This window comes from Scyliorhinus canicula, chromosome 18 (assembly GCF_902713615.1).
Source record: "Scyliorhinus canicula chromosome 18, sScyCan1.1, whole genome shotgun sequence".
NCBI classification, from domain to species: domain Eukaryota; kingdom Metazoa; phylum Chordata; class Chondrichthyes; order Carcharhiniformes; family Scyliorhinidae; genus Scyliorhinus; species Scyliorhinus canicula.
The window spans coordinates 65904647-65928057 of record NC_052163.1 but is presented as its reverse complement, the minus strand read 5'-3'; the positions used below and the strand labels follow the sequence as shown (position 1 = coordinate 65928057).

Below are 23411 nucleotides of genomic sequence, written 5' to 3'. Positions count from 1 at the left end.
TCCAGGATTGGAGGGTGGCTGTCACCACTGGGCTGCTGGAGTGTTTTTTGGGTGGGGATGGGAGTGCTGCCATGACGAGGGCCCGGAGGGAGGTCCCCATGCAGGAGGCCTCCTCTGCATGCATCCACTCGGCCTCTGGCTCCTGGATCCATCCACTTCCTCACTCGGCTGTTGCCGTCCAGTGGTAGAATTGTAGGTTTGGGAGGGCTAGCCCCCCCCTGGATTTTGTTTTTTGTAAGACCTTCTTTGGGATCCTAGCATTTTTACCCCCCCCCCCCCCCCCCCCCCATACGAACGCCATGATTAGTTTGTCCAGCGCTTTGAAAAAGGCCTTGAGGTTGTAGATCGGAATGGATCTAAACAGGAAGAGGAACCTGGGCAGTACGTTCATTTTGTCGTCTGGACTCTCCCCGCGAGGGAGAGTGGAGGTGTGTTCCATCTTTGCAGGTCCTTTTTTACTTCCTCCGTCAGACTGGTGAGGTTCCATTTGTGGATCCCTTTCCAGTCATGGGCTATTTGGATCCCCAGGTAGCGGAATTTGTGTTGGGCTTGTTTGAAAGGCAGCCCCTTTAGTGCTCCCCCCCCCCTCGCGGGTGTACTGCGAAGATCTCGCTTTTGCTCATGTTGAGTTTGCTCATGTTGAGTTTGTCGCAGAAAAGGCCTTCGACAGGGTCGAATGGAAATACCTCATAGAGGTACTGGAGCGGTTCGGGAAGGCTCCAAACTCTTTCAGGAGCGCAATGATTCCGTCCATGCTGCTCTGTGGGTCCGAGATGTGGAGGAGCAGATCATCTGCATAGAGTGAGACTCTGTGCTCTCTGCCTCCCCTTCAGATCCCCCTCCAATTTTTTGCTGCCATGAGCGCGATTGCTAGCGGTTCGATCGCTAGAGCGAACAGCAGCAGGGACAGTGGGCATCCTTGTCTGGTGCCCCTGTGCAGCTGCAAGTATTGGGAGTTGGTATTGTTGGTCCGTACGCTCGCCATGGGAGCGTTGTATAGGAGCTTTACCCAAGCGGTGAACCCTGTTCCAAGCCCGAACCGCTCCAGTACCTCTATGAGGTATTTCCATTCGACAATGTCGAAGGCCTTTTCTGCGTCCAGGGAGACAATCACCTCTTGTGTTCTCTCCCCGGAGGGGGTCATTATCACGTTCAGCAGGCGCCTGATGTTCGAGGTAAGCTGTCTACCTTTGACGAAGCCCGTCTGGTCCTCTAGTGTATGTATTTTACTGATATAGTAATGTCCTGGTGGAAAGGCAAATACATTTGGCTACAGGAGTGCAGTTAAAGCATCATAAAAGTAAGGGCTAATGGAATTTTGTTGGTATATATAGAAGGTTCCCTGGGGAGTAGATAATTAGAGACATTGTATTAAGTAAGATGATATAGTAAATGGGAGGAGCCAGGGGCTCGAGCAGCCAGGTGTTGAGTTTCAGTTTTTTTTTCAAATGTTAGAGTACCCAATTCATTTTTTCCAATTAAGGGTCAATTTAGCGCGGCCAATCCACCTACCCTGCACATCTTTTGGGTTGTGGGGGTGAAACTCAAGCAAACACGGGGAAAATGTGGAAATTCCACATGGACAGTGACCCAGAGCAGGGATCGAACCTGGGACCTCGGCGATGTGACGCAGCTGTGCTAACCACAGCGCCACCGTGCTGCCCTGGAGTTTGAGTTGTTGAGCTCAGTTTATTTTTTTTAAATAAATTTAGAATATCCAATTCATTTTTTCCAATTAAGGGGCAATTTAACGTGGCCAATCCACCTAACCTGCACATCTTTGGGTTGTGGGGGTGAAACCCACGCAGACACGGGGAGAATGTGCAAACTCCTCACAGACAGTGACCCAGGGCCGGGATTCGAACCCGGGTCCTCAGCGCCGTAGGCAACAATGCTAACCACTGTGCCACCGTGCCGCTCATGAGCTCAGTTTAGACTGGGATGTGAACAGACCAGCAGCTTCTCTCAAAAGTTAAAGATTTGCCTGTGAGCAGGGCAGAAGCTTTTTACCAAAGGCTGACAGGTTAAACAGTAGTCTGAGATAGATAAGAATCTGGAGGCTGTTTCCTGACCAGACTTCTCTCTCTCTCCAATTGGTCTTTTAAAAGGAACTCCATTCAAGTGTACAGCTGGTAACCCTGTATTTGCCAACTGTATTTAAAGGTGGATTCTTTTAAAAAAAAATTCTTTTTTATAAATTTAGAGTACCCAATTCATTTTTCCCAATTCAGGGCAATTTAGTGTGGCCAATCCACCTTGCTTGCACATAGAACATAGAACATTACAATGCACTCCGGGCCCTTCGGCCCTCGATGTTGCGCCGACCTGTGAAACCATCTGAAGCCTATCTGACCTACACTATTCCATTTTTATCCATATGTCTATCCAGTGACCACTTATAGAACATAGAACAGTACAGCACAGAACAGGCCCTTCGGCCCTCAATGTTGTGCCGAGCCATGATCACCCTACTCAAACCCACGTATCCACCCTATACCCGTAACCCAACAACCCTCCCTTAACCTTTCTGTACTGTTCTATGTTCTATGTTCTATAACCTAGCAACTGTTGGGGTCTGTTACAGGGACCTGGAAAGTTGACAAGAGTGGGAAGGAACTTGAGGTTAAGGAAAGAGAATGGTTAGATGAAAGAAATGGATTCATGCCAGCTTGGGCACTTCATGCTCTCTACTTTGATCTTCATGTGAAAGAAGTGTTTTGAAATATATTTACTGTTGTAAAGTCAGGAAACACACCAGCCAATTTGCAGATCACAGTCAACAATAAAATAAATTACCAAATTTTACAAGGGTTATTCATTGGCCAGGACACTCCCCTGCTGTTGGAAAGTAATCTTTCCCATCCCCTGAGAGGGCAGACAGGGGTGAGAAGTGAATGGGATGTGGTACGAGTTGGAAGACAAGCAGCAGAGTTTCGATGATCATAAGTTAATGGAGCGTAAAACATAGAAGGCTGGTCAGTGGAGTGTTGGAATAGTCAGCTCTTAATGAAGGCATGGATGAAGGCATGGATGAAGGTTTCAGCAGCAAATAAGTTGAGGTGGCTGTGAAGGGGGACTATGTTGAGGAGGTGGAAACAAGTGGTCTTCATGATGGTGGAGTTAGTGGTTGACAGCTCATCACAGGGTCAAACAGACATGCCACCAAGTGTGGACAGTGGTCCAACCTCATTCTGCAGCCAGAACGAGGAATAGATTGGGCAGGGAATGGAGTTTGGAGCAGGGACCTGGTATATAATTGGAGGAAATTTCTGCTTCTCCATTTCTGGATGGTGGGTAAGCAGTCTGATAATTTAGGTGGTGGTGAGGTGTCGCTGAGTGTGGTCAATGTACATGTGAAAACTAGTACTGTGCCTGCAGATGATGTTGCCAAAGGGCAGCATGTAGAAATCGGAGGAGATTCTTGGGCGACTCCAGAGGTTATGATATGGGAACGGGAAGATAAACCATTGCAGGAGATTATCTGGCTCTGATTAGATGGGGAGACATTTCTAATGCGATAGAATTGATACAAAATGAGACAAAAACTTAACAAAGGAAGATTTCTTGACAGAAAATGCATGCAAATATGGTTTTTAAAAACAATTATAAAACTGATCCTTTTTTCTTGATTGATATTTTCAGGATAGAGTAAACTACCAGAACAAACGACCATTCAAATACGAGGCAGTGAACAATGAGAATTTGGCCCGGTCGGAAGGACTCCTTAAGGACCTTTTCCTAGATGCAGACAAGGCAAAGAAGCTGAAACACCCACAGGCAACTGAGATTGAAGCTGAGTGAGTTGATAGTTAAGGGGAGACTGTGGTGTTGTGGAGGCCTTGATTAATAATCTGGAGGATGTTGGTTCAAATCCCACCAGGACAATTAGAGAATTTTAATTCTGGACGTAAATAACTGATGTCAATGAAAGTGAAGCAAGTGAAGTGATTGTCTGATAAACCCAACTTGTTGATAAATATCTTTCTGAGATGGAAACGTGTCGCCTTTACCCAGTCTGGGCCTATATGTGACTCCCATCCAAAACCAATCTGGTTGACTCGTATCTGAACTGGCCTTTAAACCTGTGGACAGGTGAGACGCACCACCCACCTTTTCAGGGCAGGCGATAAATGTGGTCCTGCCAACAGCGGCCACATCTTGAGAATGAATAGAATCCATTCAGATTTATATCCTTTTCCAAACTTGTGCCCGCCACAGTCACAATGATGTCCTTGCTCACACCAACATTGGCTGGGTTGTCCACAGTGGAGCAACGCTCAAAGAAATAATTAAACAGTCGGTTTGAGACTGTCCTCAGTGAGTTTGGAAGGTGGAAAGAATGTGGGACATGGGAAGAAAGCAATGCCGGCCCAGCGTGGCTTGAAGCCATCGGGTTTTGTGCCCGTGTAGTGCTGGTTCAAATCCCGGACTGTCCCAAAGTGTCGGAGAATCCTGGGCATCTGGGAGTGGGCGAGAGTCTAGAATCTAATTCAGATTTGGGGCAGCACGGTAGCATGGTGGTTAGCATAAATGCTTCAAGGCTCCAGGGTCCCAGGTTCGATTCCCGGCTGGGTCACTGTCTGTGTGGAGTCTGCACGTCCTCCCCGTGTGTGCGTGGGTTTCCTCCGGGTGCTCCGGTTTCCTCCCACAGTCCAAAGATGTGCGGGTTAGGTGGATTGGCCATGCTAAATTGCCCGTAGTGTAAGGTTAATGGGGGGATTGTTGGGTTACGGGTATAGGGTGGATACGTGGGTTTGAGTAGGGTGATCATTGCTCGGCACAACATCGAAGGCCGAAGGGCCTGTTCTGTGCTGTACTGTTCTATGTTCTATGTTCTATGTTCTATTTCAATGGATCCCATACAGGCTAATGTGAGAGTGAGTTACCACATTTTGTTTGCTGACACTCCTGTAAAGAATGCTTCACTATGTTAAAGACCCCATCAAAATGTGAGTTTTTGTTGTGGGCAGCACTCAAATTGAGGATTTTGAATGGTTTAGGATCATATAAGTTAATGCACTAAGACCATCTGCTGGAATCTAGTCTAAACCTATTTCCCTCCACTTTCTATGTAGCCTCGTACAGTCTGTCTTTAAAATATTTATTCAATTTCCCTTTCAGTGAATCATAAACTCAATCTGAATAACCACTCCTACGAACACATCCAATAACCCTCCAGGTGGAATGTCAATAGCTTTCTCCTTCATCGCCTCCATTAGGGCAGCACAGTAGTTCGCACAGCTGCCTCATAGTGGCAGGGGATTCTGGATTGCTACCCCGCAATATCGCTACGCCACTGCCTCCCCTACACTACACCACTGCCTTGCCAACCTTTCGTCCTCTGGTTTAAATTGTTTTGATCGTTTGAAATTTGGCAATCTAGGGCGGCACGGCGGCAGAGTGGTTAGCACTGCTGCCTCACGACGCTGAGGACCCGGGTTCGATCCCGGACCCAGGTCACTGTCCATGTGGAGTTTGCACATTCTCCCCGTGTCTGCGTGGGTCTCACTCCCACAATCCAAAGATGTGCATTACAGGTAGATTGGTCAGGCTAAATTGCCCCTTAAAGAAAATAATTGGGTACTCTAAATTTATAAAAATATAATAACTACAATCACCAGTTTGTAAATTTAAACACAATTAATTTTTATTAATAATAATAACAATGAGTAAATAGACAGAAAATACAACTGGTTAACTATTATCTAGACCCTATCCCTGCTCTTTAACTCACCCCACCGTCTACACACACACACAAGACAGACAAACACAGAGGGGGAAGTACACTTTTCTTCCGTCTTCGCCATCAGTTGGAGGTTTCATTAAGGTCTCAAAAACATCTCTACAGGTTCAGGAACCAGCAGCTAGGCAGCATTTCTGGAGAAAGTGAGAGAGAGAGACAGGCACAGATTTTGCTCTCTGCATCCAGGACCCGACTGTGCCTTCCGTGGTTCTCTGAAAATCATCCTACATGGGTAGGATCCAATCAGTGCCTATCGCCAGGCAGAATATGGCCTTTGGCCAATTCAGTGGCCACCAGCCAACCCATCGAACCAAATGCCTCCGATCGCTTGGATGTCAGAAAGCCTGAGTTCTGCTATTCAAAAGCTGAATCTCCAAGAGCACAGTGTGCAATTTTACAACTTTTGAGTTGCTCACTTCCTCTACTCGACTTAAATATCCATGAATCAAACGGACAAAAAGCAGAAATAGGAAATAAGAGAATCAACAGGAAAGGCCCTTACACATGTTTAATGTTTGTTTCTATTTAGTGTCAAGAGAATGCATGAACGTTGGGTGCAACAGTGCTCATCCTATCGAGACATCTATGAGAAGCTTGAAATCCCCAAAATGGATTCTGTGGACTGGCCAGACATCCTGAGACAGAAGCAGGTACAGTACCCAGTCTCTGCTAACACCCTAACCAAGAGGCCAGGGTACACAGCAGGAAACAGCTTGTACTATTTCCATGTACATGAGAACATCTAAAACTTGTCTCCTAAAATGCACCAACTCCAAATCACCCATTACCTCTGTGCTTGCTGACGTACAGTAGCTTCCAGTCGGAATTCTCAAAGAACAAGGTACAATGCAGAACAGGAGCAGGCCCTTCGGCCCTCCAAGCCTGTACCGGTCATGATACCAACCTTTGCCAAAACCCTCAGCACTTCCTTGTGCCGTATCCCTCTATACCCATCCTATCCATGTGTTTGTCAAGATGCCTTTTGATCTCGGTTAATGGATCTGCTTCCACAACTTCCCCTGGCAACGCGTTCCAGGCACCCACCGCCCTCTGCATAAAAAACCCTCACACAATTTTGCCCCACGACCTTAAATCTATGCCCCCCTGATGGCTGACCCCTCCACCCTGGGGAAGAGCGCCTGCCCATTCACTATCCTTGTCCCTCATAATCTTGTAGACCTCTATCAGGTCACCCCTCAAACTCTGTCATTCTAATGAAAACAGTCCGAGTCTATTCATCCTCTCCGCATAGTTAACCCCTCCAGACCAGGCAACATCCTAATAAATCTCCTCTGCACCCTCTTCAAAGCCTCCATATCCTTCTGGTAGTGTGGTGACTAGAACTGTGCATAATATTCCAAGTGCGGCCTTACCAAGGTCCTATACAACTGCAACATGACTTCCCAGTTTTTATACTTGATGCCCTGTCCAATGAAGGTAAGCATTCCGTATGGTTTCTTGACTACCTTGACCACTTATGTTGACACTTTCAAAGATCTGTGGACCTGCACGCCCAGATCTCTCTGACTTTCTATATTCCTAAGAGTTTTGCCATTTACGGTATATTTCCCCTCTATGTCAGATCTACCAAAATGCATCACCTCACATTTGTCTGGATTAAACTCCATTTGGCATTTCTCTGCCCAAGTCTCCAATCTATCTATGTCCTGCTGTATCCTCTGACAATCCTCAACACTATCTGCCACTCCACCAACCTTGGTGTCATCCATGAGCTTATTAATCAGACCAGCTACATTTTCCTCTAAATCGTTTACGTATACTACAAACAGCAGAGGCCCAAGCACAGATCCCTGTGAAATGAAATGAAATGAATGAAAATCGCTTATTGTCACGAGTAGGCTTCAATGAAGTTACTGTGAAAAGCGCCTAGTCACCACATTCCGGCACCTGCTTGGGGAGGCTGGTACGAGAATTGAACCGTGCTGTTGACCTGCCTTGGTCTGCTTTAAAAGCCAGCAGTTTAGCCCAGTGTGCTAACCCCCCCCTCCCCCCCCAGTGAGTAGTGAAACACCACTACTTTCAACCTGTCAGGCAGAAAAACACCCTTCTACTGCTACCCTTTGCCTTCTGTGACTGAGCCAGTTCTGTATCCATCTTATCACCTCACCTTTGATCCCAGGTACTTCAACTTTTGTACCAGCCTGCCATGAGGCACCTTGTCAAAGGTTTTACTGAAGTCCACTTGAACAACATCCGCACCCTCCCCTCATCTATCATCTTTGTCACTTCCTCAAAAAACTTGATCAAGTTAGTGAGGCACGACCTCCCCTTCACAAAACTATGCTGTCTATCGCTAACGAGTCCATTTGTTTCCAAATGGGTATAAATCCTGTCCCTGAGAATTGTCTTCAATAATTTACCTACTACCGACATGAGGCTCACCGGCCTATAGTTTCTGGAATATCCCTGCTACCTTTCTTACACAGCGGAACCACATTAGCTATTCTCCAGTCCTCTGGGATTCCCACCGTTTCAAATCCATCCTTTGCCTCACCCCGCTCCATCCGTGTAACCTATTCCTGCCCTAAAGCATTCAGAGATTGTTGTGGTTTTCCCAATTCTAGCCTGTTGCACATCTTGAGGTTCCATCGCTGTAGTACTGGCTGTGCTCTCCGCTAAGGCACGAAGCTCTTGAATTTCCTTCCTATACCCCTTCCTCTCTCAAAATGAAATGAAAATCGCTTATTGTCACGAGTAGGCTTCAATGAAGTTACTGTGAAAAGCCCCTAGTCGCCACATTCCGGCGCCTGTCCGGGGAGGCTGGTACGGGAATCAAACTGTGCTGCTGGCCTGCTTGGTCTGCTTTAAAAGCCAGCGATTTAGCTGAGTGAGCTAAACCAGCCCGATCTCCATGTTTAAGTCAATCCCGAAAGTTTGCCACTGTTACTAAGCTTTTAGTCGCCTGTCCTAAAAACTCTTTAATGAAAACAGAAATTCTGGAAATACCCATCATATTTGACAGCATCTGCGGAGAGATGAGAGGCCTGGAAAATTTGGAGAATGGCCAATTTTCTCTCAAGTTTTCCCATCCTGCTCTGCGATGATGCCTGCCACTGGTGAGACTGAAAAATCCCGCTGAACTTTCTTGAGTTCTGAAGAAAGTATTTGAAAAATACGTATTTTAAATATATAAAGCATTTCATATTCTGCTTTCGCCGATCATGGGGCCTCTGGTTTGGTGGAAATTTATACACTGTCTGTCTTTGCATGTGTGGAAAGGGTTTCTTTTTGCTTCGTATTGATAACAAAGAGTAGGAATTGTCTGGTTTCTAGGAGTCATGTGTTTGCAGCAATGCAAAGTAATAAGATGACCGTAGACCTGTAAAATCAGTGGATTAAACACTTCAAACCTACCCTGATGGTTTGAGCCATTTGAAGGCTCTGTGTTCACATGTTCCACTTTTACATGTGTAAATTTAGAAGTTTGAGCAAGAGCTTCTCAATTGAGTAGATTTCATATTAAATTTGAAGGATTCCGATCGAGTGAAAAGGGTGAAACTTTTTATCACCGGGTTGGGTTGGTAACACGATTCAGAAAGGACCAGAAATCAAGATGATGAGAACTTTCCTAATGCAGCAAGTTGTGATCCTATCTGAGTTATGCAAAGCCCTCCCATTCTTGCTACTTTTCATATTTTCCATTTGTATGTTGACAGAGGGAAGTTGATAACGGTGGATTCGGACCACAGCTGCCACAATTAGAAAAACAAGTTGCAAGTAACCACATATTGAGTAAAGAAATTGAAGCCTATGGACTACAAATCAACAGTCAGACCATCACCAACCCGGTAAGGAAGTGTTGCATGACCACAGCCAGCATTGGACAGAATGGTGGAACTATGGTTAGCACTGTTGCCTCAGCGCCAGGGACGCAGGTTCTATTCCAACCTTGGGTGACTGTCAGTGTGGAGTTTGCACGTTCAGCCATGTCTGCGTGGGTTTCCTCTAGGAGCTTCAGCTTCCTCCCAGAGTCCAAAGATATGCAGGTTAGGTGGATTGGCCATACTAAATTGCCCCATAGTGTCCAAAGATGCCTATGTTGGGGTTATGGGGTTAAGGGGATAGGGCGGGGGAGTGGTTCTAGTTAGGGTGCTCTTTTAGTGGATCGCTTCAGACTCGATGGGTCAAATGGCTTCCTTCTGCATGGTAGGGTTTCAATTTAAGGCCCATGGAGCGCAATATTTACTGCAATGTATTTTGTTTTGAGATTGTCACTGTTTCAGAAATGTTTGTGGGCACTACATCTCAAAGGAGAGAAGCAGTTCTATATTACTTGACAGGCCAGGTGCCGTTATTGGGTAAAATGTCCCCCCTTGGTAATTATGGTGAACAATTCCAGCCAATCGCAGCTGAGGAGAGTGCGAATGTGTATGAATTACAGATGGACAGAGCAGTGTGTTCCCCCAATCCTACCCCCCCCCCCCCCCCAACCATGTAAATGCCTACTCCTTCCCAGATGCTTATTAATGGCTTGTTTGACAGGATTGAAGAATTCCTTACCCATGGGTGTCATCTTGTGCTCCCATCTCTGATTAGGAAGAAACTTGAACACATAATCTAGGCTGACATTTCTGTGGACTACTGAGGGAATGCTGCACTGTTGAGGTCCCATCTTTCTGATGAGATACCAACCTGAGTTCCGTGCTCCCTTCCATTTCCTGATTTGCACCTGTTTCTGGGATGTTACTTGTGTCCTCTACAGTGAAGACTGATGCAAAATACAATTCAATTCATCCACCATTTCCTTATTTTCCAATATCATTCTAAACCAAATTGAGGAGAAGGGAAAACAACAGGTTAATGGAAGGATTGCCATGGAATGGCTTCTGTCACAGAAAGACAGTTAAACAGATTTAAACGACAACAAGCTTTTCGAAAAGCTTCAAAGTGGTGAAACACAATTTGGAAGAGCAAGTGGGAGTGGAAGCAGCAAAATACTGATGTCTTTTTCTTTGTCTTGCAGCAGGAACTCAAGAATGTCCAGAAGCAGTACAAAAACCTGGAGGTAAGTTATGGTTATTACAATCCCAGACCAGACCCCAGGCTGGGATACTGGACCGAAACCTCAATATTTTAGTTTATTTTGTAAGACTGTGTAGAAAGAATGATTCACTCCAGGAGTGATTGCATGAAGAAATAGGGATTTGGTATTTTTGAAACCAAACTTTATTATGAATAAATGTGCAGGGTAAGTGGATTGGCCACGCTAAATTGCCCCTCAATTGGAATAAAAATAATTAGGTAATTTTATTTTAAAAATTTATTTTAAAAGAGGTAATGGTCTACAATCTCGCTCCTTTTTGAGTTGTATCTTTCTTTTCCATTTATGTTTCTCTCCTCATCCAAAGATGTGCAACATGGGGTGAGGGCCCAGGTAGGGGGCTCTTTCAGAGGGTTGGGACAGAATTGATGGGTCGAATGGCCTCCTTCTGCATTGTAGTGATCTGATGGATCTTCACCTCTCTTCTAACTTTAGTTTCTCGTCTCTTTCCATTTTTCTCCTGTCCATCATTTTGCAGTTTTCTGGTGCTGCAGAGCTCCCTGCTTTCCACTATATTTCTGTGTGCTCATGTGTGTTTGTCAGCCTGTCTGCCTGTGTGTCTGTCAGTGTGTCTGTGTGTTTGTCAGCCTGTCTGCCTGTGTGTCTGTCAGTGTGTCTGTGTGCTTGTCAGTCTGTCAATGTGTGTGTCTGTCTGCCTGACTGCTTGTGTGTATCAGTCTGACTGCCTATGAGTCTGTCCGTCTGAATGTGTGTCAGACTGCCTGTGAGTATGTCTGACTGTCTGCATGCCAGTCTGTCTGTCAGTCTGACTGCTTGTGTGTCTGTCAGTCTGACTGCTGCCAGTCTGACTACCTGTGTCTGACTGTCAATGTGACTGCCTGTCTGTATGTCTGTCTTCCTGTGTGTCTGTCTGTCAGACTGACTTCTTGTCTGTCCGACTGTCTGACTGCCTGTGTGTCTGTGTGTCTGACCACCTGTCAGACTGACTGTCTGTCTGTGATGACTGTCCATATGTCTGTCTGACTTCTGTGTGTCTGACTATCTGATTGTGTATCTGTCTGTCTGACTGACTGGGTATCTGTCTGTCTTATTGCCTGTGTGTCTGTCTGATTGCCTGTGTGTCTGACTATCTGACTGCCTATGTATCTGTTGGTTTGACTGATTGTGTGTCTGTCGGTCTGACTGCCTGAGTATCTGTCAGTCTGACTGCCTGTGTGGCTGCTTGTCTTGTCTGTTTCAGATGCCAGGCTCTCTACAAGCGCTTTCCTGCTCGGGTTCTCTGTGCCCCCAGCAATGACAGGACTCTTGTATCTTTGCTTCCTGCCCTTCTGTGCACCCATAGCTGTTCCCCATTACATTCCCCCACCAGTTTGTCTGCTACTGGCTCTGCTGCTCAATCCCGCTCAATTCATTTCCTAATCAAATAGCCTGCCCACACCAACCCCTGAAATATACTTGTTAAGTTTGAATGTTGAAAACTACGATGCTTCGGTTCTCCATCACAGTCGGATGTTGGGGCCGCTGTATTCCTTTTTAAATTTGTTTTAAGGATGTATCACTAGCAAGGCGTGCATTTTTTGCTGCACACTAATAGCTCCTAAGAAGGTGCTGGTGATCTGCCTCTTGATCCGCTGCAGTCTCTGCCTGTTAGAGTGGTAGCTCCAGTTTTTTGAACCAGCAACAGTGAAGGAACGTGCATATGTCTCTAAGGCAGGGTGGTGAGTGGCATGGAGGGGAACTTTTGGTTGGTGCTGTTCCCATGTGTCTGCTCGCCTTGTCCTTCCAGGTCAGTGTTTTTCAAACGTTTTTTCCGGGACCCATTTTTACCAACCGGCCAACCTTCGGGACCCAATCCAGCTGACCTTCACGACCCACGCCGGCCGACTTTCACGACCCACGCCGGCCGACCTTCACGGCCTACGCCGGCCGACCTGCGCGACCCACCATTTTCACTTGCCTTGTTTGCTGCTGACAAAAATAGAGGAAATGGTTTTGGGTCTCTTTGGCCCTCGTACGCGCTCCTCCAATGGAACCTGTTGGATGAAGGTGAAGCCTTCCGGTGTCGGAAAGTATGGAGTCTCCATCTGTCCAAAGTTCTGTATTTTTTTCCTGTAAAATTTTATCAAATAAAACCCCCCCGGACTTGTAAAAAAAATAATAAAATGAATAAAATAAAATTAAATTAAAAATAGCTGTGACTGTTTAAAAAAAAAAGCGCCTGCTCTGCACGTGCGTGCCCGATCACCGGCACGCATGCGCAGTGCGGCCGCATTTGTTTTACATGTTCGCGGCCATTTTGAAGGCCACTTGCAGCCGACATTATTAAAAGTCGGCTGCTGCGGCTGTTGCGCGCGGAATTGCGCGATCGGGAGTGCCGCGACGCATTGCTCCGCAACCCTCCTGGCACCCGCCCGCGACCCACCCACGGGTCGCGCCCCCGAGTTTGACAATGCCTGTTCTAGGTGGCAAGATTGTGGGCTTGGAAGGTGATGTTTGTGTCTTGCAGCTGCCTAGAGGAATTGTGTTTGTTTTTACTCAGGAATCCTCCAAGCTGCGAGGTCACCAATTGGATACTCTCTATGACTACACGCAGACTTCTACCAAACAACTACTATTCATGAATGACCAACAGGAAAAGATTGTGCAGCAGGACTGGAGCGACAAGATGATGGAGCCAGAGGAAGCGCGCAGGCGATACGAGGTGAGTGGGGACTCAGGCCTACGAATTACATCAACATGAAACCTTTGTTCAGCACTCCTATTTTAAATGGCTTAGCGTTGGTGAAACAAAACAGAGATAAGAATGTTACATTAATGTGTACATTAATATCGCTGCCATTTCTAGCCTTCGATTTACAGTCAACCATCTTGAAATTCATTCTATTTATATGTTACATTACTTTTTCTTCCTTTCACTGTTAAAATATCTTGTTTAAATCGAAGAATAAGATTGAGACAGTCAGATGGGTTTGCTTTATTTAAAGCTATCTTGGAATTTCCTGTGTCATTCTTGTTCAGACAGTGCTTATTGCAGATTAAATCTCCCACTTTCCTCAACATGTTGGGCAAGACTTGCGAGGACATAATGGTCCTCTGTTCTGATCACAAGGGATTTGAGTGCAGGAGTAGAGATGTATTGCTGCAATTGTATAGAGTCTTGGCGAGACCGTACCTAGACAAACCTTTACAGTTTTGGTCTTCTTATCTAAGGAAGGATATATTTGCCACAGGGGAGCATAACGGAGATCGACCAGAGAAGTGATGTCATTGAAACATATAAAATTCTCACAGGACGTGACGGGGGATAAATGTAGATAGGCTGTTTCACTTCGCTGGTGAGTCTAGAACCAGTGGGTAGAGTCTCAGAATAAGGGACTGGTCATTTAGGATTGAGATCAGAAGAAATTCCTTCACACAGAGGGTGGTGAATCTTTGGAATTCTCTACTCTAGAGGGTTGTGGAGGCTCAGTCATTGAGCATGTTCGAGACTGAAATCGGCTGGGGCGGCATGGTGGTGCAGTAGTTAGCACTGCTGCCTCACGGCGCTGAGGACCCGGGTTCGACCCCAGCCCCGGGTCACTGTCCGTGCGGAGTTTGCACGTTCTCCATGTGTATGCATGGGTCTCACCCCACAACCCAAAGATATGCAGGGTAGGTGGATTGACCACGCTAATATTACCCTTTCATTGGAAAAAAGAGAATTGGGTACTTTAAATTTATTTTTAAAAAGACTGAAATTGGTTGATTTCTGAATACTAATACAAGGGATATGGAGATAGTGCGGGAAAATGGCATTGATCATTTTGAATGGTGGGGTAGGTTCGATGGGCTGAATGGTCTACTCCTATGTTATCACAGTGTCTTCCTTCACATATGCTGCTGAGTATAGCCACTGTTTTATTTTGTAATACTTTGTTCTATTTATCTCCAGAGCTTTAAAGAAAATGGGCTGTTGGATGAGGAAGCAGCTGTTAATAGAATCCAGGATGATGGGGAGAGATTGATAAAGCTGAAACATCCAGGCAGTTCAGCAATTGAGGTACAAATCAATGACTGATCACATTCTGCAGACGTGCAGATCCCAAACTGAACAAGTATTAGGGAGGTACAAATCAGTTACTGATGACAATGAAGGGTGAAGCAAACAAGGCAATCAACCATGATAAACTATTCAAACTCAACCAGTCTAAATCAATTAACCTGAGCCGGTCCAAACCAATCAAATCTGAGTTGATATTTTGAGGCAGAAGCTGGTTTGTTGGGAACACAGATTGGGATATGTACAGTCTTGGCATTATCTTACAATCCAGCACTGGCTCGTGCACCACCACCTCACAGGTTGATTGGCAGAGAGAAAGGGCAACCGCTCCCATTACCCACCGTGCCAGGTCAAACCAATCAATGTGAACCACTGTAAACCAATCAACCTGAACTATTCAAACCAATCAACCTGAACTAGTCCAAAATCAATCAACCTGAACCAGTCCAAACCAATCAACCTGAACCAGTCCAAACCAATCAACCTGTACTACTCCAAAATCAATCAACCTGATCCAGTCCAAACCAATCAACCTGAACTATTCCGAAACCAATCAATCTGAACCATCCCAAAACCAATCAACCTGAACCAGTCCAAACCAATCAACCTGAGCCAATCCAAAACCAATCAACCTGAACCAGTCCAAACCAATCAACCTGAACCATTCCGAAACCAATCAATTTGAACTAGTCCAAACCAATCAACCTGAACCATTCCAAAACCAATCAATCTGAACTAGTCCAAACCAATCAACCTGAACCAGTCCAAACCAATCAACCTGAACCAGTCCAAACCAATCAACCTGAACTAGTCCAAACCAATCAACCTGAACAAGACCAAACCAATCAACCTGAACCAGTCCAAACAATCAACCTGAACCATTCTGAAACCAATCAACCTGAACTAGTCCAAAGCAATCAACCTGAACCATTCTGAAACCAATCAACCTGAACCATTCTGAAACCAATCAACCTGAACTAGTCCAAACCAATCAACCTGAATCATTCCAAACCAATCAACCTGAACCAGTCCAAACCAATCAACCTGAACCATTCCAAAACCAATCAACCTGAACCATTCGGAAACCAATCAACCTGAACTAGTCCAAACCAATCAACCTGAACTAGTCCAAACCAATCAACCTAAATCATTCCAAACCAATCAACCTGAACCAGTCCAAACCAATCAACCTGAACCATTCCAAACCAATGAACCTGAACCAGTCCAAACCAATCATCCTGAACTAGTCCAAACCAATCAACCTGAACTACTCCAAACCAATCAACCTGAACTAGTCCAAACCAATCATCCTGAACTAGTCGAAACCAATCAACCTGAATCATTCCAAACCAATCAACCTGAACCATTCCAAACCAATTAACCTGAACTAGTCCAAAACCAATCAACCTGATCCAGTCCAACCAATCAACCTGAACTAGTCCAAACCAATCAACCTGAACCAGTCCAAGCCAATCAACCTGAACCATTCCGAAACTAATCAACCTGAACCAGCCCAAACCATTCAACCTGAACCATTCCGAAACCAATCAACCTGAACCAGTCCAAACCAATCAACCTGAACCATTCCGAAACCAATCAACCTGAACTCGTCCAAACCAATCAACCTGAACCATTCCAAAACCAATCAACCTGATCTAGTCCAGACCAATCAACCTGAACTATTCCAAAACCAATCAACCTGAACTAGACCAAACCAATCAACCTGAACTAGACCAAACCAATCAACCTGAATTAGTCCAACCCAATCAACCTGAACCATTCCAAAACCAATCAACCTGAATCATTCCAAAACCAATCAACCTGATCTAGTCCAAAGCAATCAACCTGAACCATTCCAAAACCAATCAACCTGAACTAGTCCAAACCAATCAACCTGAACCATTCCGAAACCAATGAACCTGAACCATTCAAAACCAATCAACCTGAACTAGTCCAAACGAATCAACCTGAACCAGTCCAAACCAATCAACCTGAACCATTCCAAAACCAATCAACCTGATCTAGTCCAAACCAATCACCTGAAACATTCCGAAACTAATCAACCTGATCTAGTCCAAACCAATCAACCTGAACCATTCCAAAACCAATCAACCTGAACTAGTCCAACCCAATCAACCTGAACCATTCCGAAACCAATCAACCTGAACCATTCCAAAACCAATCAACCTGATCTAGTCCAAAGCAATCAATCTGAACCATTCCAAAACCAATCAACCTGAACTAGTCCAAACCAACCAACCTGAACCATTCCAAAACCAATCAACCTGAACCATTCCAAAACCAATCAACTTGAACTAGTCCAAACCAATCAACCTGAACCAGTCCAAACCAATCAACCTGAACCAGTCCAAGCCAATCAACCTGAACCATTCCGAAACTAATCAACCTGAACCAGTCCAAACCAATCAACCTGAACCATTCCGAAACCAATCAACCTGAACCAGTCCAAACCAATCAACCTGAACCATTCCGAAACCAATCAACCTGAACTCGTCCAAACCAATCAACCTGAAACATTCCAAAACCAATCAACCTGAAACATTCCAAAACCAATCAACCTGATCTAGTCCAGACCAATCAACCTGAACTATTCCAAAACCAATCAACCTGAATTAGACCAAACCAATCAACCTGAATTAGTCCAACCCAATCAACCTGAACCATTCCGAAACCAATCAACCTGAACCATTCCAAAACCAATCAACCTGATCTAGTCCAAAGCAATCAACCTGAACCATTCTAAAACCAATCAACCTAAACTAGTCCAAACCAATCAACCTGAACCATTCCGAAACCAATCAACCTGAACCATTCCAAAACCAATCAACCTGAACCAGTCCCAACCAATCAACCTGAACCATTCCAAAACCAATCAACCTGATCTAGTCCAAACCAATCACCTGAACCATTCCGAAACCAATCAACCTGATCTAGTCCAAACCAATCAACCTGAACCATTCCAAAACCAATCAACCTGAACTAGTCCAACCCAATCAACCTGAACCATTCCGAAACCAATCAACCTGAACCATTCCAAAACCAATCAACCTGATCTAGTCCAAAGCAATCAACCTGAACCATTCCAAAACCAATCAACCTGAACTAGTCCAAACCAATCAACTTGAACCATTCCAAAACCAATCAACCTGATCCATTCCAAAACCAATCAACTTGAATTAGTCCAAACCAATCAACCTGAACCAGTCCTAACCAATCAACCTGAACCATTCCAAAACCAATCAACCCGACCTAGTCCAAACCAATCACCTGAACCATTCCGAAACCAATCAACCTGAACTAGTCCAAACCAATCAACCTGAACCATTCTGAAACCAATCAACCTGAACCATTCCAAACCAACCAACCTGAACTAGTCCAAACCAATCAACCTGAACCATTCCGAAACCAATCAACCTGAACTAGTCCAAACCAATCAAACTGAATCATTCCAAACCAATCATCCTGAACCATTCCGAAACCAATCAACCTGAACTAGTCCAAACCAATCAACCTGAATCATTCCAAACCAATCAACCTGAACCATTCCGAAACCAATCAACCTGAACCATTCCAAACCAATCAACCTGAACCAGTCCAAACCAATCATCCTGAACCAGTCCAAACCAATCAACCTGAACCAGTCCAAACCAATCAACCTGAACCAGTCCAAATCAATCATCCTGAACCAGTCCAAATCAATCATCCTGAACCAGTCCAAACCAATCAACCTGAAGCATTCCAAACCAATCAACCTGAACTAGTCCAAACCAATCAACCTGAATCATTCCAAACCAATCATTCTGAACTACTCCAAAACCAATCAACCTGAACCATTCCAAAACCAATCAACCTGAACTAGTCCAAACCAATCAACCTGAACCAGTCCAAACCAATCAACCTGAACCATTCCAAAACCAATCAACCTGATCTAGTCCAAACCAATCACCTGAACCATTCCAAAACCAATCAACCTGAACTAGTCCAAACCAATCAACCTGAACCATTCTGAAACCAATCAACCTGAACCATTCCAAACCAACCAACCTGAACTAGTCCAAACCAATCAACCTGAACCATTCCAAACCAATCAACCTGAACCATTCCAAACCAACCAACCTGAACCAGTCCAAACCAATCATCCTGAACCAGTCCAAACCAATCAACCTGAACCATTCCAAAACCAATCAACCTGATCTAGTCCAAACCAATCACCTGAACCATTCCAAAACCAATCAACCTGAACTAGTCCAAACCAATCAACCTGAACCATTCTGAAGCCAATCAACCTGAACCATTCCAAACCAACCAACCTGAAACATTCCAAACCAATCAACCTGAATCATTCCAAACCAATCATTCTGAACTACTCCAAAACCAATCAACCTGAACCATTCCAAAACCAATCAACCTGAACTAGTCCAAACCAATCAACCTGAATCATTCCAAACCAATCATTCTGAACTACTCCAAAACCAATCAACCTGAACCATTCCAAAACCAATCAACCTGAACTAGTCCAAACCAATCAACCTGAATCATTCCAAAACCAATCAACCTGAACCATTCCAAAACCAATCAACCTGAACTAGTCCAAACCAATCAACCTGAACCAGTCCAAACCAATCAACCTGAACCATTCCAAAACCAATCAACCTGATCTAGTCCAAACCAATCACCTGAATCATTCCAAAACCAATCAACCTGAACAAGTCCAAACCAATCAACCTGAACCATTCTGAAACCAATCAACCTGAACCATTCCAAACCAACCAACCTGAACTAGTCCAAACCAATCAACCTGAACCATTCCAAACCAATCAACCTGAACCATTCCAAACCAACCAACCTGAACAAGTCCAAACCAATCATCCTGAACCATTCCGAAACCAATCAACCTGAACTAGTCCAAACCAATCAACCTGAATCATTCCAAACCAATCAACCTGAACCATTCCGAACCAACCAACCTGAACCATTCCAAAACCAATCAACCTGATCTAGTCCAGACCAATCAACCTGAACTATTCCAAAACCAATCAACCTGAACTAGACCAAACCAATCAGCCTGAACTAGACCAAACCAATCAACCTGAATTAGTCCAACCCAATCAACCTGAACCATTCCAAAACCAATCAACCTGAATCATTCCAAAACCAATCAACCTGATCTAGACCAAAGCAATCAACCTGAACCATTCCAAAACCAATCAACCTGAACTAGTCCAAACCAATCAACCTGAACCATTCCAAAACCAATCAACCTGAACCATTCCAAAACCAATCAACTTGAACTAGTCCAAACCAATCAACCTGAACCAGTCCAAACCAATCAACCTGAACCAGTCCAAGCCAATCAACCTGAACCATTCCGAAACTAATCAACCTGAAACAGTCCAAACCAATCAACCTGAACCATTCCGAAACCAATCAACCTGAACCAGTCCAAACCAATCAACCTGAACCATTCCGAAACCAATCAACCTGAACTCGTCCAAACCAATCAACCTGAAACATTCCAAAACCAATCAACCTGATCTAGTCCAGACCAATCAACCTGAACTATTCCAAAACCAATCAACCTGAACTAGACCAAACCAATCAACCTGAATTAGTCCAACCCAATCAACCTGAACCATTCCGAAACCAATCAACCTGAACCATTCCAAAACCAATCAACCTGATCTAGTCCAAAGCAATCAACCTGAACCATTCTAAAACCAATCAACCTAAACTAGTCCAAACCAATCAACCTGAACCATTCCGAAACCAATCAACCTGAACCATTCCAAAACCAATCAAGCTGAACCAGTCCCAACCAATCAACCTGAACCATTCCAAAACCAATCAACCTGATCTAGTCCAAACCAATCACCTGAACCATTCCGAAACCAATCAACCTGATCTAGTCCAAACCAATCAACCTGAACCATTCCAAAACCAATCAACCTGAACTAGTCCAACCCAATCAACCTGAACCATTCCGAAACAATCAACCTGAACCATTCCAAAACCAATCAACCTGATCTAGTCCAAAGCAATCAACCTGAACCATTCCAAAACCAATCAACCTGAACTAGTCCAAACCAATCAACTTGAACCATTCCAAAACCAATCAACCTGAACCATTCCAAAACCAATCAACTTGAACTAGTCCAAACCAATAAACCTGAACCAGTCCAAACCAATCAACCTGAACCATTCCAAAACCAATCAACCTGATCTAGTCCAAACCAATCACCTGAACCATTCCGAAACCAATCAACCTGAACTAGTCCAAACCAATCAACCTGAACCATTCTGAAACCAATCAACCTGAACCATTCCAAACCAACCAACCTGAACTAGTCCAAACCAATCAACCTGAACCATTCCGAAACCAATCAACCTGAACTAGTCCAAACCAATCAAACTGAATCATTCCAAACCAATCATCCTGAACCATTCCGAAACCAATCAACCTGAACTAGTCCAAACCAATCAACCTGAATCATTCCAAACCAATCAACCTGAACCATTCCGAAACCAATCAACCTGAACCATTCCAAACCAACCAACCTGCACAAGTCCAAACCAATCGACCTGAACCAGTCCAAACCAATCAACCTGAACTAGTCCAAACCAATGAACCTGAACTAGTCCAAGCCAATCAACCTGAACCAGTCCAAACCAATCATCCTGAACCAGTCCAAACCAATCAACCGGAACCAGTCCAAACCAATCAACCTGAACCAGTCCAAATCAATCATCCTGAACCAGTCCACATCAATCATCCTGAACCAGTCCAAACCAATCAACCTGAAGCATTCCAAACCAATCAACCTGAACTAGTCCAAACCAATCAACCTGAATCATTCCAAACCAATCATTCTGAACTACTCCAAAACCAATCAACCTGAACCATTCCAAAACCAATCAACCTGAACTAGTCCAAACCAATCAACCTGAACCAGTCCAAACCAATCAACCTGAACCATTCCAAAACCAATCAACCTGATCTAGTCCAAACCAATCACCTGAACCATTCCAAAACCAATCAACCTGAACTAGTCCAAACCAATCAACCTGAACCATTCTGAAACCAATCAACCTGAACCTTTCCAAACCAACCAACCTGAACTAGTCCAAACCAATCAACCTGAACCATTCCGAAACCAATCAACCTGAACCAGTCCAAACCAATCAACCTGAACCATTCCAAAACCAATCAACCTGATCTAGTCCAAACCAATCACCTGAACCATTCCAAAACCAATCAACCTGAACTAGTCCAAACCAATCAACCTGAACCATTCTGAAGCCAATCAACCTGAACCATTCCAAACCAACCAACCAGAAACATTCCAAACCAATCAACCTGAATCATTCCAAACCAATCATTCTGAACTACTCCAAAACCAATCAACCTGAACCATTCCAAAACCAATCAACCTGAACTAGTCCAAACCAATCAACCTGAATCATTCCAAAACCAATCAACCTGAACCATTCCAAAACCAATCAACCTGAACTAGTCCAAACCAATCAACCTGAACCAGTCCAAACCAATCAACCTGAACCATTCCAAAACCAATCAACCTGATCTAGTCCAAACCAATCACCTGAACCATTCCAAAACCAATCAACCTGAACTAGTCCAAACCAATCAACCTGAACCATTCTGAAACCAATCAACCTGAACCATTCCAAACCAACCAACCTGAACTAGTCCAAACCAATCAACCTGAACCATTCCAAACCAACCAACCTGAACCAGTCCAAACCAATCATCCTGAACCATTCCGAAACCAATCAACCTGAACTAGTCCAAACCAATCAACCTGAATCATTCCAAACCAATCAACCTGAACCATTCCGAACCAACCAACCTGCACAAGTACAAACCAATCAACCTGAACCATTCCAAACCAACCAACCTGCACAAGTCCAAACCAATTAACCTGAACCAGTCCAAACCAATCAACCTGAACCAGTCCAAACCAATCAACCTGAACTAGTCCAAACCAATGAACCTGAACTAGTCCAAGCCAATCAACCTGAACCAGTCCAAACCAATCATCCTGAACCAGTCCAAACCAATCAACCTGAACCTGTCCAAACCAATCAACCTGAACCAGTCCAAACCAATCAACCTGAACTAGTCCAAACCAATCAACCTGAACCAGTCCAAACCAATCAACCTGAACCTGTCCAAACCAATCAACCTGAACCATTCCAAACCAATCAACCTGAACCAGTCCAAACCAATCAACCTGAACCATTCCAAACCAATCATCCTGAACCAGTCCAAACCAATCAACCTGAACCAGTCCAAACCAATCAACCTGAACCAGTCCAAATCAATCATCCTGAACCAGTCCAAATCAATCATCCTGAACCAGTCCAAACCAATCAACCTGAAGCATTCCAAACCAATCAACCTGAACTAGTCCAAACCAATCAACCTGAATCATTCCAAACCAATCATTCTGAACTACTCCAAAACCAATCAACCTGAACCATTCCAAAACCAATCAACCTGATCTAGTCCCAAACCAATCAACCTGAACCTGTCCAAACCAATCACCTGAACCATTCCAAAACCAATC

General features: G+C 44.5%; 1 protein-coding gene across 1 annotated transcript in view; it reads left to right on the top strand.

Moving 5' to 3' along the window:
• Positions 1-23411, top strand: part of evpla (envoplakin a) — a 134639-nt gene that overhangs the window by 43989 nt on the left and 67239 nt on the right. The window contains exons 3-8 of the mRNA XM_038776662.1: positions 3643-3797; positions 6273-6393; positions 9421-9552; positions 10728-10769; positions 13306-13467; positions 14698-14805. Of these exons, the coding sequence (XP_038632590.1) occupies positions 3643-3797; positions 6273-6393; positions 9421-9552; positions 10728-10769; positions 13306-13467; positions 14698-14805 (720 nt within the window). The remainder of the gene's footprint in view (positions 1-3642; positions 3798-6272; positions 6394-9420; positions 9553-10727; positions 10770-13305; positions 13468-14697; positions 14806-23411) is intronic.